This window comes from Misgurnus anguillicaudatus, chromosome 5, assembly GCF_027580225.2.
Source record: "Misgurnus anguillicaudatus chromosome 5, ASM2758022v2, whole genome shotgun sequence".
NCBI lineage: Eukaryota > Metazoa > Chordata > Actinopteri > Cypriniformes > Cobitidae > Misgurnus > Misgurnus anguillicaudatus.
In genome coordinates, this window is record NC_073341.2 from 32,667,484 (window position 1) to 32,683,775 (window position 16,292).

Sequence of the window (16,292 nt, forward strand, 5' to 3'; positions counted from 1 at the left end):
AGGGATTAGTGACATGCAAAAAATGTAAAAAAAAAAAAACAGCAGTCAATGAAATGAAATGAGATGCATTTATACAAGATAATCACAACATAAGACAATAAAATCTGTTGTGAAAATTGATGAACACATCAGACATGTGATACATTTGCATGTGAATAAACGTTTGCAGGCTTTTAACTCAGCTTTATTTATTTTTCTGTAGTGATGCATGCTTGTTTTAGGGTTATACATTGTGTTAGTCAATCAAGGAACACAACTCCCATTCTCTTGAGCTTCTGTTTGAGGCGAGCGAGCCGCAGCTGAGCCTGTATACCTGCAGGGCCGTGGGGTCCCGAGTCATCCATGTTCTCTTTGTTCTCCGAGTGCTTCTTCTGCCCACGAGACTTCGAGGGCAAGAGTGGCATATCGTGGCCGAAGGAATGCCCACCGGAGGCAGTTTTACACAGCTCTTCTGCCACCTCTGGAGAACAAAGTTTAGTGGAGAACTGGTTATGAGAGTGCTTTAATGGTAACTTTCAAATTAACACTAAATTATAAGTATATTTAAAGCTTCACCTAACACTATGCTTACCAAAACACAGTGATAATACTGTGGTACAGCCACATTAATATATAGTAAAATCATGGACATGATGTATACAATAATCAAAAATACCATTTGTGAAGGTAATATAACCGTGGCCAAATGCACGTCTAGTATGAATAATGCTGTGATACCTTCTGAAATGCTCGAGTCATGAAACATGGTCTCAAAGGCTTGGTGTATCTCTGCAAATGAGGGCCGATCCAATGGACTCCACTGCCAACCTGCCAAAACACAATAAAAGGTGTCTTCATCTAACGACCAAGGGCAGAATAACGAATGTCAATCTTGCCTAAATGATGTTGAACAGAAGTCATTCATTTCCTCTTGGTACTCACAGGCCCTCATGAGCTCATACACTTTAGGAGGACAACCCTCGGGCTGCTCCATACGATAGCCCTTCTCCAGTAAGTCGTAGACCTGAGAAAGGTCAATTCCTGGGTATGGAGACATGCCGTACGTCGCGATCTCCCACAGTAACACTCCAAATGCTGGGAAATATTTGAAACGTAAGTAAGCAAAACAACAAATATAGAGATAAATATACATAATTACATAAGCAACCCACCCCACACATCCGATTTGATGGAGAAAGTGTTGTAGGCCAGACTCTCCGGTGCCGTCCATTTGATGGGGAATTTGGCTCCTGCATGAGCGGTGTAGGTGTCGCCTGTCATCAGTCGGCTGAGTCCAAAATCAGCCACTTTGACCACGTGATTCTCGCCAACCAGACAATTACGAGCCGCCAAGTCTCTAAAAGAGAGAGAAATTGTAATGGTTAATCAAGAGACTTTTTAATTTGGTTGTCACTACACAGTGCCGTTTACAACGGAATGGACTCCCAAAAGGACAGAGTAGTGTTTACAGAACATGGCTTTCAAACTTCACAGTGTGAAATTTAAAGGGACACTCCACCTTTTTTTGAAAATATGCTCATTTTCCAGCTCCCCTAGAGTTAAACATTAGATTTTTATCGTTTTGGAATCCATTCAGCCGATCTCCGGGTCTGGCGGTACCATTTTTAGCATAGCTTAGCATAATCCATTGAATCTGATTAGACCATTAGCATCGCGCCTAAAACAATAACCAAAGAGTTTCGATAAGACTGACAGAAAATAAAAAGTTGCAATTTTCTAGGCAGATGTGGCTAGGAACTGTTGCAGCCATGTTACAGCAAGTTTTAGATAGGAAAAATATCGATGCTAATGGTCTAATCAGATTCATTGGATTATGCTAAGCTATGCTAAAAGTGGTATGCCAGACCCGGAGATCGGCTGAATGGATTCCAAAATGGTAAAAATCAAATGTTTAACTCTAGGGGAGTTAAAGTGTCCCTTTAAGAAACATTAATTATGCCATAACCAACACACATAACTAACACTGGTGTTTTCAACGAACTTCAAATAGTTAAACCTTCATCTACAGAACCCTAACTTTATATACCATCTACCTCTGAGGATCGTTTCTCACCTGTGGATGAAGTTTTTCTTCTCTAGATACTCCATGGCGGATGAGATCTGAGTGGCCATGTAGAGTAGCACCACAGCGTTCACCTGCTCCTTGTCACACTCGCGCAGGTAGTCCAGCAGGTTACCGTGTGGCATGTACTCAGTAACAATGTAAAACGGAGGCTCCAATGTACAGACACCTAGAGCAGAAGCAACCAATCAGCAACAGATCCAAAAGCATAATCTGATCAAAACAAGTAACCAGTATTGTTTTCTATAGCTCACCAAGTAACTGCACTAAATTGGGATGTTTCACCTCCTTCATGACCGCAGCCTCTTTCAAAAACTCCTCAACTTCCATGGTGTCCTCCTTTAATGAATAAAACAAGAAATAACAAACCATCTGTGAAATCTGTGGATGCAGAACAATTAATGGCCACATGATGGCGCATTAATATAGCTATACTAAAACTTTTAAAGGGATAGTTCACCCAATAATGAAAATTCTGTCATCATCTACTCACTCCCATGTTGCTACAAACCTGCACAAATTTCTTTGTAGTGATGAACACGAACATTTGAGGAATGTTTGTAACCAAACTGATCATGAGCACTATGAGAATACTATGTAAGAGAATGGGGCTCATGAATGGTTTGTTTACCAACATTCCTCAAAATATCTTCCTTCGTGTTTATAAATGAAATTTATATAGGTTTGTAACAACATGAGAGTAAGTAAATGATGACAGAATTTAAATTTTTGGGTGAACTATCCCTTTAAGGACATAAACCAGGGGTCTCCAATCCTGCTCCGCAGGACTACTGCAGAGTAGAGGTCTTCACAGGTCCATTTAAATAACCGAAGTCCCGTAATTTAAAATGAATGTGTTTTTGCCCAACGGACCCGAAGATCCAAACTTTTTCGCGGGTAAGGGGTCAATGTCCTTTTTAAACCTCTCCTCTGTTTGCCAAGACTGCTTGCGACATTGTGTGTCTGGCGGGAGGTTAATTTTCGTTGAGACAGACATGTCAGTCAATTTTAAATGTACATTTTAGCGGTTACCTTGGTGTCGTCGTCAGATAACAAAGTAAAACAAAATGGAGCAGCTCGCCCAAATTAGTTGTGAGACCAGCGGGGTTTCTTTCTGTCTGACTGCTGTGTGCGGGGCAGCAGACTGCACACACGTCGGTGCCATTTACATTCGGGTCCAGTCGCGTAAAAAAAATTGCCACTGGGTGGGGTCGGATTTGGGTCGAATTTTCTCGGGTTTGTCACGGGTCGGGTCTTTCTTAAAAAAAAAAAAAAATGTATGCACGTCGGGTTCAGGTATAAAGTAATTTGGGTCGGGTACATTTCTTTGACCTCTACTGCACAGTTTAGCTCAAACTCTAAAACACGTATGTCTAAAGATCTGGATAAACTGCTTCAGGTTGGTTTTATTAGGGTTAAACTCTGCAGGGTGAGGATTGGAGATCACCACTAACAGCAACAATATAACTACACATGTAAAATACCAACCTTTAGTGTTTTAACGGCAACGGTGAGGTTGTACTTTTTCCAAACTCCGACATAAACCTCTCCGTACTGCCCTCCACCCAGCTTGTGCTTCATGGTGATGTCTGTGCGTTCCATCTCCCACTTGTCGTGGATTGGCGAGACCCCGTAGACCGTGGGCTTGTTGCATTTTGGGGCGGGATAGTGCAGTGTTGTAACGAGACCATCCGCCACTGTGGAATGATGATGAACCAGCTCGGCCAACGTGCTGAAGCGACTCTCGGCCGTTACGTAGACCTAAACGTAGACGATGGAGAGATTAACTAACGAAACTATCCAATTAATAATCTCCATCATATCCGCTCTCTCCCTTCATTTATACCTTTCCATCAGAAGCCGTGTTGATCCGGTAGTGATAGACCCGCCCCTCGTAGCGCAGCGAGATAGACAGCTGTCCCGGACTGCTCTCGCTCTCCCTAACCAGGAAGCTGCCGTTGATCAAACTGCTGAGCAGGTACTCGGCCGCGCTGCGGGACACGGGCCCATGATACCAGCTGTGCTTCTCCAGGCTGTTCACAGGAGTGATGTAGTTACTGGGCACCCAACCCTGACCGTTTTTCGAACGCACCTCGCTCCATTCGCCATTCTGGTTGTAGCCCAAAACACGCAGCTTTTCTCCTGAGATGCAGAGGAGGTGAGAGAAGAAGGTAAGTGTTTTTTAAGTTACTTGTTTTATTGGACAGGACAATGGAGAGATGACAAGAAATCATACAGGGTGAGAGAGAAGGAAACAGGAGTCGGAAAAGGATCATGAGCCAGGACTTGAACTCGGGACGCCCAAAGCGATTTTGCGCAACATGTTGGCATGCAGCCATTTGGTCATCATCAGTAATGCTAACAGTCAAGTTCGTCTGAATATAATAAAAACTAGGGCTGGCAATATACCACTATATTATTTATTTTTTTATAATATAAAAACCTTTTGGAGATAATCCATTGGTCAAATTGAGGTCAATTTTACCCATCACATGGGTACACAACAGAGGACTGGCACTTCAATGCCAACCAGACGACATTACCAGCCATTAGCAAGCACTGCATAGATGAGGCTGCTAACCACTAACCTCCCGTCTCTGAACTCTGTCCCCTCTGGCTAGTCTGTGTTTACCCACCTGCTTTTCACCCAGCTGATGGGATTACACTTCTGAACAAGTATTAGCTTTTGCGGTAGTTGCCAAGCACGGACCGCGCAAGCATTGAACCATCTGACTCATGTTTCAGGCTTGTACTGCATGCTAGAAGAGTAGCGGAAGTAAAATTCCCACAGAGAAATTGATTTTTAACACCACCGGTCAAGTCAAGTCCATCTACTGAGAAAATCAAAGTTGGCGGCCATTGTTGTTTTCTATTAAGAGGCCTTGGGTTTGATAATTCATCATTTTAATAAAACACAAGGTGTAGCATCCCTTTGGTTTTTAGCATTGTGCACAGCAAGAGAAACATGTTAAGAAGACAAACAAGAAGAAGGAAAATGGGAAGACGGAAGTAAAGAGGAAGTAGAGCGATGACAGGAAGTAAGGAGAATGGCATGGTGTCCATAATGGTAGTGATTCCATGGTGCATTGCTCAACCACCGTGTCCTTTCAAGGGTCATACCTTTGGTGATGCTCAGCGTGTTGTCACCGCTGGCAACGAAGTCATAAAGCGCGACGAATAGGTTCGGGTCGCTCTCAGCAGCACCTAGCAGATTCTCTTTGGAGCTCCAGCGTACCGCCTCGGTCAGCGCAGACGAGTCCAATCCGAAGGGCCTGTGCAATGCTTCTGTTGTAAAGAGAGATAAGAACAGTCTCCATGAGTGAAAATGAAGCGGGATGCCATGTGTTAAATGATGCAGGGTTTCTGAGATGGGCGAATTGATTCAAAAAGAGCAGGAGGGGTTAATGTTGGGAATGCAAGGGAACGTCAAGGTAGGAGGAGATGAGAAACCAGGCTATCGGAACAAACGTAAGCAAAGGGGGTGATTCAAGATGAATCATGCCCATACTTAAAAAACACACCCAGCTTAACAAAAATGACTTCTTTTATGTCAAACTCTTATAACAGCTACACAAAATATATTTTAAAATGCAGACAATTAGGCATGTTTACTGGAAAAAGTGTCACATGTGCATTTGTTTAAAACATTATTATAATGTAAAGTAATAACGTAGGCCGAATGGTCACATAAATTAGGTTAAATATACTTTTATTTAATTACAATAAATGCAATAAAACATTATACTGCATGTATTTTATATATTAATTATATTTATGCATAAATTCAATATCTTACAAGTTATTCATGCAGTTTGTGTGGTATTAACATTAACATCTAATTATATTCATTAAATTAAATCTGAATGACACTGATTCCTAAAAATAAATAAAAAAAAATAAATAAATAAATCATATTATAATCACAACAGAAGATATTCAACAGAAATACCAAGAGAAATAATTCGACCTGGTAAAGTATTCACAAGCCACACTGACTGTACAAAACCCAACAAATAAACCTCCCTTTATCTTAAAATCCTTCACCGATACAAAACTATATTAAACCTATATGAAAAAGCATCTACCTGTGATGCAATAGTGATCAGCATCCTGTAAATAAGACACACCGCTCAGTTGTGACCTCTCTTCATCGAAACTGCTGCTGGTCGGCAGGGTCTTCACAGGCATAATCTAGCGGTGGCAGTGCTAGATTGATCTCACATAAAAGATAGAGAGCTGATGTGCTGATTTAACTCTTGCGTCTACATCTGTGAGAGTCTGATTCTTTGGAAAATTTATATGGAGGGGAGGAGCGTGTCAAAATTTAAGTGGAAAAAAACAGGGTGGGAGAGACTCCACGCCTTCAGCGTGCCTGTGTCTACTGGTCTTCCTCTACAGCTGTCAGCACAAACACAGCATGTCTGGGCAGCTGCCCTATTTCACTGAAGACCAAAGAGAAGAGACTTTTGAAACTCACATTGAAGAAAGCAATCCTGCCTCCAAGATTTATGATCGGACCATACGTCGTATTATACTAAAGCAGTCTGGCTGTATGATGAAACAGTGATGCATCAAATAGTATTACCGTGATGGCATATACTGTAGTACTAATTGAATTCCTTTTTATATACCGTGATTTTATTGATGTCCCTTTAAAAAATACTATCAAAAAGTATCATGATACTACCATGGTATTTTGAAAGTGTTTTGGAGAACCACATGGCTCCAGGGGGTTAATAAAGGCTTTCTGATTTTGTAGAAAAATATCCATATTTAAAACTTTATAAACTACAACAACCAGCTTCCTGTAGTGGCAAATGGACATTATGTATAGCGTATGGTGCCTAAGATCCAGTGTGGATAGACACGTTGCGAGTTGTTTTAGCTACAGACACGGACAACTAAATATCCTTGTCTTCTATCAAAATCCTCCAACATTTTCTTTAAAATCCATGGTTTAGACTTCTTATTCATGACTGCTGTTTTGTTATCGCCTCTGTGCCTCCGCCTTTTGGCGGTTTTCCATTGCATAATACCCCACGGTTTGGGTCGGTTCAGCTTACTTTTGGGGGCTTTTCCACTGGGTGCAGTACGTAGTACCCGGCCGATACTTTTTTAGTAGCACCTCGGTTAGGGTTCCAAGCGACCCGAGATGATACCAAACGTGACGCGAAAACACTGTAGATCACTGATTGGTCTGAGAGAATTGTCACTACCAGCATCATCGCTATAATGTAAAAAATTAGCTTTACCTTCATGCTAGCTTGTTTGTCTCGAGTAAACCTTTTGTCATCTGTGCTTTGTTGTAAGTTCTCAAACTCCCTTTTAGTGATGAAAAACATCCACAGGTTGTGAATCAGGAACACCATAACAGTTTTTTTCAGACTTGCAGTTTGTGGCGCCACATTCGCGACTCAGCATAGCTTGTCGACCGATGCCACGGGTGTTTGTACCGAAACTGTCATGTGAGACAGAGGTAGTTATAAACGTGACGTGCAAACATCAATTTGTGGTAAACCATTTTAATTTTGTGGAGGACTGAGAAATAAATGAATGTATGGGAATGTTCAACGATGCTCTCACTTGTATGATGTCACAGCAGTAGGCAGCACAAATATAATGACACTCCTATAATGATCCCTCCCACTCCGAAGTGTTACTAAACTCGATGGAAAACCTAACCAAGCCAAAGTGAGGTGAGCTGAGCTGTCCCAAACCAAACCGTGGGGTACTATGCAATGGAAAAGCGCCATTTGTCACTTTGTCACTATGCCACTAATAAGACATTTTCACACGAGATTACGGAAAATACATGGAAAATGTGTTCTGGATTTGTCTGGGATCGTTTGATTTTCAAAAAGCCAGAGGGCGCTTTCGTGCAGAAACTCCATTTGTGCCACAGAAGAAGTATCATTACAAACAGTATTCCAGGAAATATCTAGATGCATATTTATATCGTATATATATTTTGTTCACACAGAATGCTTACCGCGAATGTTACGGCAATGTTACTAGGTCCTCTTTACGGGAGCGATCCCAGAACATTTACGGGACGCGTTTGTGTTCACACAGAAACCTCTCTGCCAATTTTAAGACATTTTTCTGGGACAGGAAGTGCTGTGTGAATGGGGAATATATCACTATGCATAGTAAATTATGACTTACACTGATACTCTCTGGAGAATGCGCATTGGATGCTACCAAAAGCTAGTTATTATAGTTTCTTAAGTTTAATTTTTTTACAAAATTACCCTCAGATTACCCTCAGAAGGCCTTTAATAACCCCCTATTAAAGAGGAACATCCAGAACATATTGTGTTCATCTGAGAAATGATAGACATATGGATTGTGCTAAGCTATGCTAAAAGTGGTAGCGCCAGACCCGGAGATCAGCTGAATGGATTCCAAAACGGTAAGAATCAAATGTTTAACCTTAGGGGAGCTGGAAAATGAACATATTTTCAAAAAAAGTAAAGTGTCCCTTTAAATGGCTTGAGGGTGAGTAAATCATGTTTCATTGTTCATTTATGGACGGCTGATTGGTACATCTCGAACAGTATTTCTTTTGTAAATGATGGTACTCATTATGATTAAAATTATAATGTTAAAGTAAAAAACTTATTTTTATTGTAAACATAAATTTCATCTATACAGTGCTATTTTCCAAAAGTTAAACGCCTGACATGTGCAACAGTTAAATTATTTATCCTGAACTTACATCATAAAACCAACAACCACACAACCGAGTCAAACATGACACATCATGAGAAATATGCACAAAACCCCTCACTGCTAAAACTGAAAAACACCAGAAAAACCGATAAGATAAATGAAACAAATTCACCAATAAACCTATTCAATAAAATGAGGGCCTAATGTAATAACCAGCATACTTGGAACAAACTATCACCATTATTACACAAAAATGTAGCCAAGCTAACACAAAGACTGGCAGTCTTTCATCACATTGATCTTACATAACACAATAAACCTGCTAGAACATGCCAGTGAGCTGGTTAAGGCCCTAATGTTAAAACCAACTATGCCACACAGAACCACATACACACACAAAAAAAACAGCCCCACCTTTGTTCCTGACTAGCATGCAATGTTTCCCACTCCTGGTCACCTGGCTGAGCCACAGTTCCCAGTACATGGTCCCAAGGGCTGATGAGAAAACACTGTATCCTCAGATATTGGGTTTTATTCACGCTACAAAAATCGGACGCACTCCTCTCGGTCGAGTCATTTCAAAAAAGGCAAAGGCATTGAGACCGAGTCTCCGCTGTGGGTTTTAACTCAGAGTTTCCAATCCTGCTGTCGAAATGCCATTCCAACTTGATTGTGGCAGTCCATGCCAACTGCCCAGAGTAAGAAATGTCCACATACGTATGAGCACGTGAGTGAGATATGGGCTGAGGGAAGTTTTGAGGGAGGGTATATTGTGTGGGTAGGCATGTGTGGGGCCGGTAGGTTTTGGAAGGGGGTAGGGAGGATTTCAACCAGCAGATGGTTCCATTTCTACACCATGTGTTTTGCCTACCCAACTTCCTCTTGGGAGAAACAGGGAAAGCTTGGAGGGGTGGAAACTGTACTACAAAACGCCTGTGGAACATTTAGTGTACCCCCCCCAGAGTTTTAGAGAATCATAAAATATTCAATAAGGTGCGAAAATAAATTATTCAGCTGCTTTCAAAAACTCTCAGCAGCATTCTGGGAAATATATATATATATATATATATATATATAAAGTTAGTAGAACACTGCGTTTACATAGCAAGAGATCATAGGTTCAATACAGATACAGATACAATGTATAGCAAAGTCGCTTGGGATTAAAACATCTGACAAATGCATAAATGTAAAATGTAATGAAGAAAACAATAACTGATCCAATTCATGAGCTGACATATTTAATGGGAACTAACTGAATACATATGAATAAAATCAATTACAGTGCATTCACAAACACTGCCCACTCTCATGAAACGCTTCTGATTGATTTAACAATTGACCAGCATGAGGCACGTCGCGTGCCCGCATGTGTCTCCCTGCTTGTGCTCTTCGGCACACATGGAGTATCTGTGTGTGTCTTTGTGTGTGAATGCTCCAGTGAGACAGCTGGGAGAATGTGTGTGTATGTGTGGAGCGTGAATGGAGACACTGAACGGTCTAACCTGTCTAACCTCACCCGAAGAGAGTCTAAAGCAGCTGTTTCATTGGGCTTACGACAGCTGTCCCGGCACCTCTGTACAGGGGCAAAATACTATCAATGCCAGTGTGGTTACTGAAAATATGGTTATTTCTGGGGATACTATAGGAAATTACAGTCATTTAAAGTGCACCTATTTCATTGCTAAAAACAACGTTATTTTGTGTATTTGGTATAATACAATGTGTCACGTGGTATATGGTTCAAAAACACATTATTATCCACATACCGAACATTTTTGTAGCTCCAGATATGCTGCTTTCCTCAAACGCTCTGATTTTGTACAAAACTCATTGATCTGAAAAGCTATGTGTCCCTCTGTGGTCCTCTTATCTGTACATGGAAATTGGCCTGATTACCTCTGACGTCAGCTGGAAATGTGACGCTCCTTACCATGTTTCGAAAGATTCACTCACAATGCAATGCTAACAAAAGTTAATTTACAGGCTGTGAGTCCAAGCGGGAGGAATTATGATAATGACGGTCTTGTCCTCGTCAACAGGCCCAGGAAGTAAACTGTTGCCTACAATCCGTGTTTTTGTTGTAGTCCAAGAAAAAGAGATTTGCACTGGAAACAATTACTCGCGTCATCATTTACTTTGGGGCATGTACCTTTCGCATAAAAATTAAAAATTAAAAATTCTTTCCTTGCTTTTACGATGTATGTATGCGGTTTTTGGAGCTTTTGCATTTTTGAGTCATGAATACAAAGATACAATTATTGCATTTTAAAATAAAATGAATCTTGTGTGTTCAACTATGAAGGAAGCCACTGTATCTGGAATGGTATGAGGGAAGTCAATTTTGAGGGATTTTCATAGACTGTAAAAAATAAGGACGTAGTATTCTTGATGTCACCCATTGGTTTGTGAAGATCGTTTTTTAAGCTTAAAGTAGGCGTTGCCTGCCATCGCCATCTTGGCTGCGCGTCACCTCGAATCACTCGCGGATAACCGAAAATGGGTAAAGAGGCGGGACATGGGTGAAGCTGAAGTGGCTGGTTGCTGAAACCACGCCCACCTAGGTCGAGTCTAGTAACAGCAGTGGCTGTTTAACCGTCACTCAAGTGGCCAAAACCTTAATTATGCAGAAGTTTAAGGCTTAATATAATTTAAACGGATGAGTTACAAACAAATGTACCCCCCTCACAGTTGTCATAAAGGGCAAAATTAGCTATATAGACCAAAAACAGGCTGTAAAAATTATTATCTACTGTAAAGTTGAGCATTTTTAACATGGGAGTCTATGAGAATTGACTCCCTTTTGGAGCCTGCCTCAAGCGGCCAGTCGATGAATTGCAGTTTAAGTCACTTCCGTATTGGCTTAATCACAGAGATTGGAAGGTTGTCCCTCTGGGATTTTTCATACTAAGTTGGGTCAACTATTTCTTCAACTATATATGCATACCATTCTTAAACCTCTGCTATCAGCAATACTCTAGGTTTAGCTGGTTAATTTAGGTTTATCTTTTAGGTTAATTTAGGTTTACCATCATGGTCAACATGGTTGAAGTGGCTGGGTGACCACCACTTTGGTTAGGGTTGTACAGTTTAACCAAGGTGGTTACCCGGCGACTTTAACCATGTCCCAAAGCACAGCTTAAACTGGTTGACCAGTGTGACCACCCTAAAAGTGAGATGTGGGGACATTTTTAAGCATTTCTGTGCCTTGTAAACATTTATGTTTAACTCCACTTTAGCAAATGTTAAAACTTAATACAGATTCCTAAATCTTCTCAATAGTAAATGAATATTACTCCAGTGGTGAGCAAGCTATAGTGTATAGTTTTGATGATTAAACTGGTAGAGCATTGTGTAAAAGTCATGAGTACGAATTCCAGGGAATGCACCCATACCTTGAATGCACTATGACAAGCCACTTTGGATAAAAGCATCTGACAAATGCATGAATGTAAAAGAAGCATAAGTCTCAATTTTAATTTAGTGCTGCATTTTTTTTTCATTGCTGCATTCAATTCTTCCAACAAAATCACACTTTTTATGTGTTGCGTTAAACCTCAGGAAGTGACAACAGCAACCAAAGGGGAGTTTTTTTGCAACCGTTTAATCATGACTCCTCCCAAATGCAACAAAACAGACCCCAGCTCTGGAAATTCCAATGCACAGAAAAGCCCCCTAATGTTACAATGGAATGATACAAGTACATGTTGTCATGAGGGAATTACGACACACATTCTCACCAGAGAAACAGCTTTGGTGAAGGACAAACACATTCCCTGATATGGCAGTATTTTCTCTGGACTCAAGAGCCGCATTGCAAAGCCTTTGCGAGTCGACAGGTGGACACACTAGATCCAGGCCAGGATGTTTATTGCCTGCATCATGCATTGCCAAAATGATGTGAACATGCTTATACATACACACTTGAAGGGACAGGACAAAAAAGATTTTGCTGATACAGCTACTAATGCCTATATAGATTGCACCACCAACATTTCCAAACTGGTATGCAAACTGATTACCCAAACTTCTTGTTTCAATACGAGATATGTCACACAACAAGAATTAAAACTAGAAAACTACAAACGTTGACATTTACATATTCATTTTGCAGACATTTTTATCCAAAGTGACTTACAGTGCATTCAGGGTATATGGGTGATTCTCACGAAACCATTGAAACACCACGGCACTAATGATTTTAGCTTTAAAATGTGTAATATAGTAACATTAAAAAGCATCAGAATTATCACAATACTGTGTTCTACCTTGCACAATGTGTGATTTCAACATAAGAATTTATAATTGTAAATTTTATGCTCATTTTCTGCTGAAATTCTCATTACCGCAATGTGTCCGGCTGTGTTTGAACATGCGTTATGTTGTAATTTAATCAAATTAACACAAAAATATTAAGAAAAAAATAAATGGATGTTTTGCTAGACTACTTTAGATGACAGAAAAAAATATTTACTGAATATTCATGTATAAAAATAATGAAGAAAAATTAGGAAAATTATGTGTCCATGCCTGATGTTCTCATCCTCCGCAACACTTTTTGAGAACAGTTTAGGCACACATACAGAATTTTAATAAAGTTTGATTTTGAGTGACCAAGCACATGGACCAGTTACTTCAAGATGGCTACCAGGTAAGATCATTTTTTACAGTTAATTTGAAATATTGTCTTGTCAGAATGCTTACACGACATTTTGATTATCATTACCGCAACAGATGCTTATTAAATGTTAATTTAATTAATAGAAGCATAATACTTTGATTTTAAATGCATGTGCAGAATCTCCAAATTATGTTCTTTCAGGTTTGTCATGTCATTTTGAAAATATGTCAGTGTTGATGTTTTCTGACTGTTGCGGTAATGAGATTTTTTAGGACAAATTTTTTAAATTATGTTACAAAAAGTGTTAAATGATAAGTAAAAGTTTTTAAATTAATGTTCCCATTTACTCCAGACTTTGTTTTTCAATGTCTGGTGGAAAAAAAAGTAAATTTAAGCAATTTTTCATTTTCATGCTTGACATTTTTAAAACCAAGTTTTCGTGAGAATCACCCATATATCTTTGGCAAACCCATGACCCTTAAAAGCCATTTTAACTTTCTTTACACCCCAGTGGTAAAGTGTTGGGCTACAGAGGCACAAGTCCACCTGTTTATCTGAAAGTGCTCAGCACGTGAGGACATCGCTGGTTCCCGTCACAGCAGGGGCCGTGTGATGGAGGACGAGCCCTATTTTTAGATCCAACACAAAACAAAACTATCTACCCATAAATACTTTCAGAATGATCACACCGTGTACAAGCTCAGAGAGAGGAACTGGTGAACAATGATGCCTCGAACAATGGGACACTATGAAGAACAGATCCTGTTCATTCACAATGATGAGGATCCAGTAAGAGCCCTCAGCAGAAATAAATGTCCACTTTACCGGTCGATGGCTCACCAGTTGAGCTGGTGAAAAAACTACACTGCGGTATTCAGATCAATATTGAATAAATGTCTATACAAAAGAAGGGAAAGCAATGAAGCACAGTGGTCCTTATTTTTTCAACTTTTAAAACAAAAAATATGTTTGAATATATAAATAAAAAATTGGGCAACATTTTTCAATATTAATTAATATTTAGAGGTTTCTGAAGACCTTTGAAGTTTAACACATTTGCGTATTATGTGATACTTTGTGCTAACATGTATAATTGTTTAAAAATATACTTATGGCAGCAATGGACTTATTTGACCATGCTCCATCCAATTAAAACTCCTGTTTTAGTTGTGATATCTTTTCTTTCAATAGACAATATACACTGAGACAATGGCTGAAGCAACATGAAGCAAGTCCGCTATATGATTACTCAGATCAGAAGAGACTGAAATAACTGGAACAAAGTTACCCTCCAAGAAGCAAGTTTTATGTATGTTGTGGAAAAGTTTTTGCAAAAAATATGGGATTTCGGAAATATTCAAAGGCTTTGAGCAACCTCTAGATATTGTAGGAACGATTCAAAAATTTTCACAGTGTGTTTTTATTGATAACCTAACACATTTAGGGGGTGAAAGTTGAACATAAAAAAATGGACCCATTATAAGGACCACCCTAAAGCACATGCAAAATAAATGAAGTATTATTTTAAAAAGCAACAGAAGACTATATTTACATCACATACATAGTTTGTAACCAGAAAATGCTACATAACAGCTGTAAAAAAAAAAAAGAATTAGCACGCTATCATAAAAGTAGGGCTGCAACAACGAATCGATTAAATCGATAAAAATCGATTACTAAAAGTGTTGGCAACGAATTTCATTATCGATTCGTCGTGTCGCGTGACGCAGAGACGTTTAATTTAAAAAAAGAAAAAAATAAACCCTTCAGTTAAGCGCGGAGCGGAGTGAACACACTCGTGCTGCGTCCAAAACAGCCTATTTCTATACTATATAGTAGGCAAAGAGTATGAGAAGTAGTGCTTTTCGCCTACTATATAGTATGGAAGTATGCTGTTTGGGACGCAGCGTCGGTCTCTCTCGCGCACTGTTGCTTGCAGAGTTCGGCGGCTCATAGACAGGGCGGAGAAAAGACAGGGCGGCGGGGAAAAGATGAAAAAACCAGCAAAGGTAGAGGAAAACCACATGTCAGTGTTTTACTCATCCCAAACGTAAGCGCGTCACCTGGAAGTTAGCCGGCAAAGAGGTAAACAAACAAAGACGACACGCTTATGCTTTATGGAGCGACGACAGCGGGTAAAAAAAGTTTCTAGAACGAATAAAAAACTCCAATGACAAACTCCACTGATATTAAACAATGAAATAAAACTTTGAGAGGGAGTTGTATGAACGCTTTTCCCCGTCATGGACCTTTACGTAAAATCATCGCGCCATCACTCTCCTGCTGCCCTTTCCTGCGCGCTCCAGCTCATGCCGACTGCCAAGTAAGGAGACGCGCGTGCCCGGCCCAACATAGAGTAAGTGCCGCCTTTTGTTGCATAAACATCGTCTTACATTTTTTAAGGCGAAGTAATGAATGGTGTATTTGCATTTTGCGCGGGAGTAGAAGAAGCATTTTCCGTTTTCACAAGACGCATGTACGTGGCCAAATGTAAATAGAACAGTTTTAACAAATGAGTTAGCTATCTGATCAGAGAAAACACATGAAGTCAAATATAAAGCTACAAAGCTGTCACTGGGGCAGTACCCTTTATAAAAAGTCCTAATATGTACCATTTAGGTACAAATATGTATCTTTGAACTGCCAATATGTACTTTTGAAGTACTAATATGCACTTTTTGGGTACAAAGGTGTACCTTTTTGAAAGAGTACTGTCCAGTGACAACTTTTGTACCTTTATTTCTAGTGTACTCATTTACTATCTTTTTGATCCCATCAAGAGAGGCTTCTTGATGGGAAATGCATCATAAAAAAGTCTATATATTTGGCAGATGTAAAGCATACATGTGTATTTTTTGTGTGTTAGTCCATTTTTTTTTATTTTATTATTATTGTAACAGCTCAGGCATGTTCAAGGAGCAACATGTTTGTGTAATT

At 39.8% G+C, this 16,292-nt stretch overlaps 1 protein-coding gene across 2 annotated transcripts in view; it reads right to left on the reverse strand.

Moving 5' to 3' along the window:
* Window positions 1–16,292, reverse strand: part of abl2 (c-abl oncogene 2, non-receptor tyrosine kinase) — a 42,088-nt gene that overhangs the window by 6,634 nt on the left and 19,162 nt on the right. The window contains exons 1-10 of one of the 2 annotated variants that reach the window (XM_055167367.2): window positions 6,148–6,349; window positions 5,183–5,347; window positions 3,909–4,204; window positions 3,551–3,823; window positions 2,317–2,401; window positions 2,054–2,231; window positions 1,152–1,336; window positions 922–1,074; window positions 718–807; window positions 314–460 (exon numbers count right to left, since the gene is read on the reverse strand). In XM_055167367.2, coding sequence (XP_055023342.2) covers window positions 314–460; window positions 718–807; window positions 922–1,074; window positions 1,152–1,336; window positions 2,054–2,231; window positions 2,317–2,401; window positions 3,551–3,823; window positions 3,909–4,204; window positions 5,183–5,347; window positions 6,148–6,250 — 1,675 coding nt within the window. In that variant the 5' untranslated portion in view covers window positions 6,251–6,349. Of the gene's footprint in view, window positions 1–313; window positions 461–717; window positions 808–921; window positions 1,075–1,151; window positions 1,337–2,053; window positions 2,232–2,316; window positions 2,402–3,550; window positions 3,824–3,908; window positions 4,205–5,182; window positions 5,348–6,147; window positions 6,350–16,292 lie in introns of those variants that run through there. The other variant, XM_055167366.2, reaches the window with a different exon arrangement.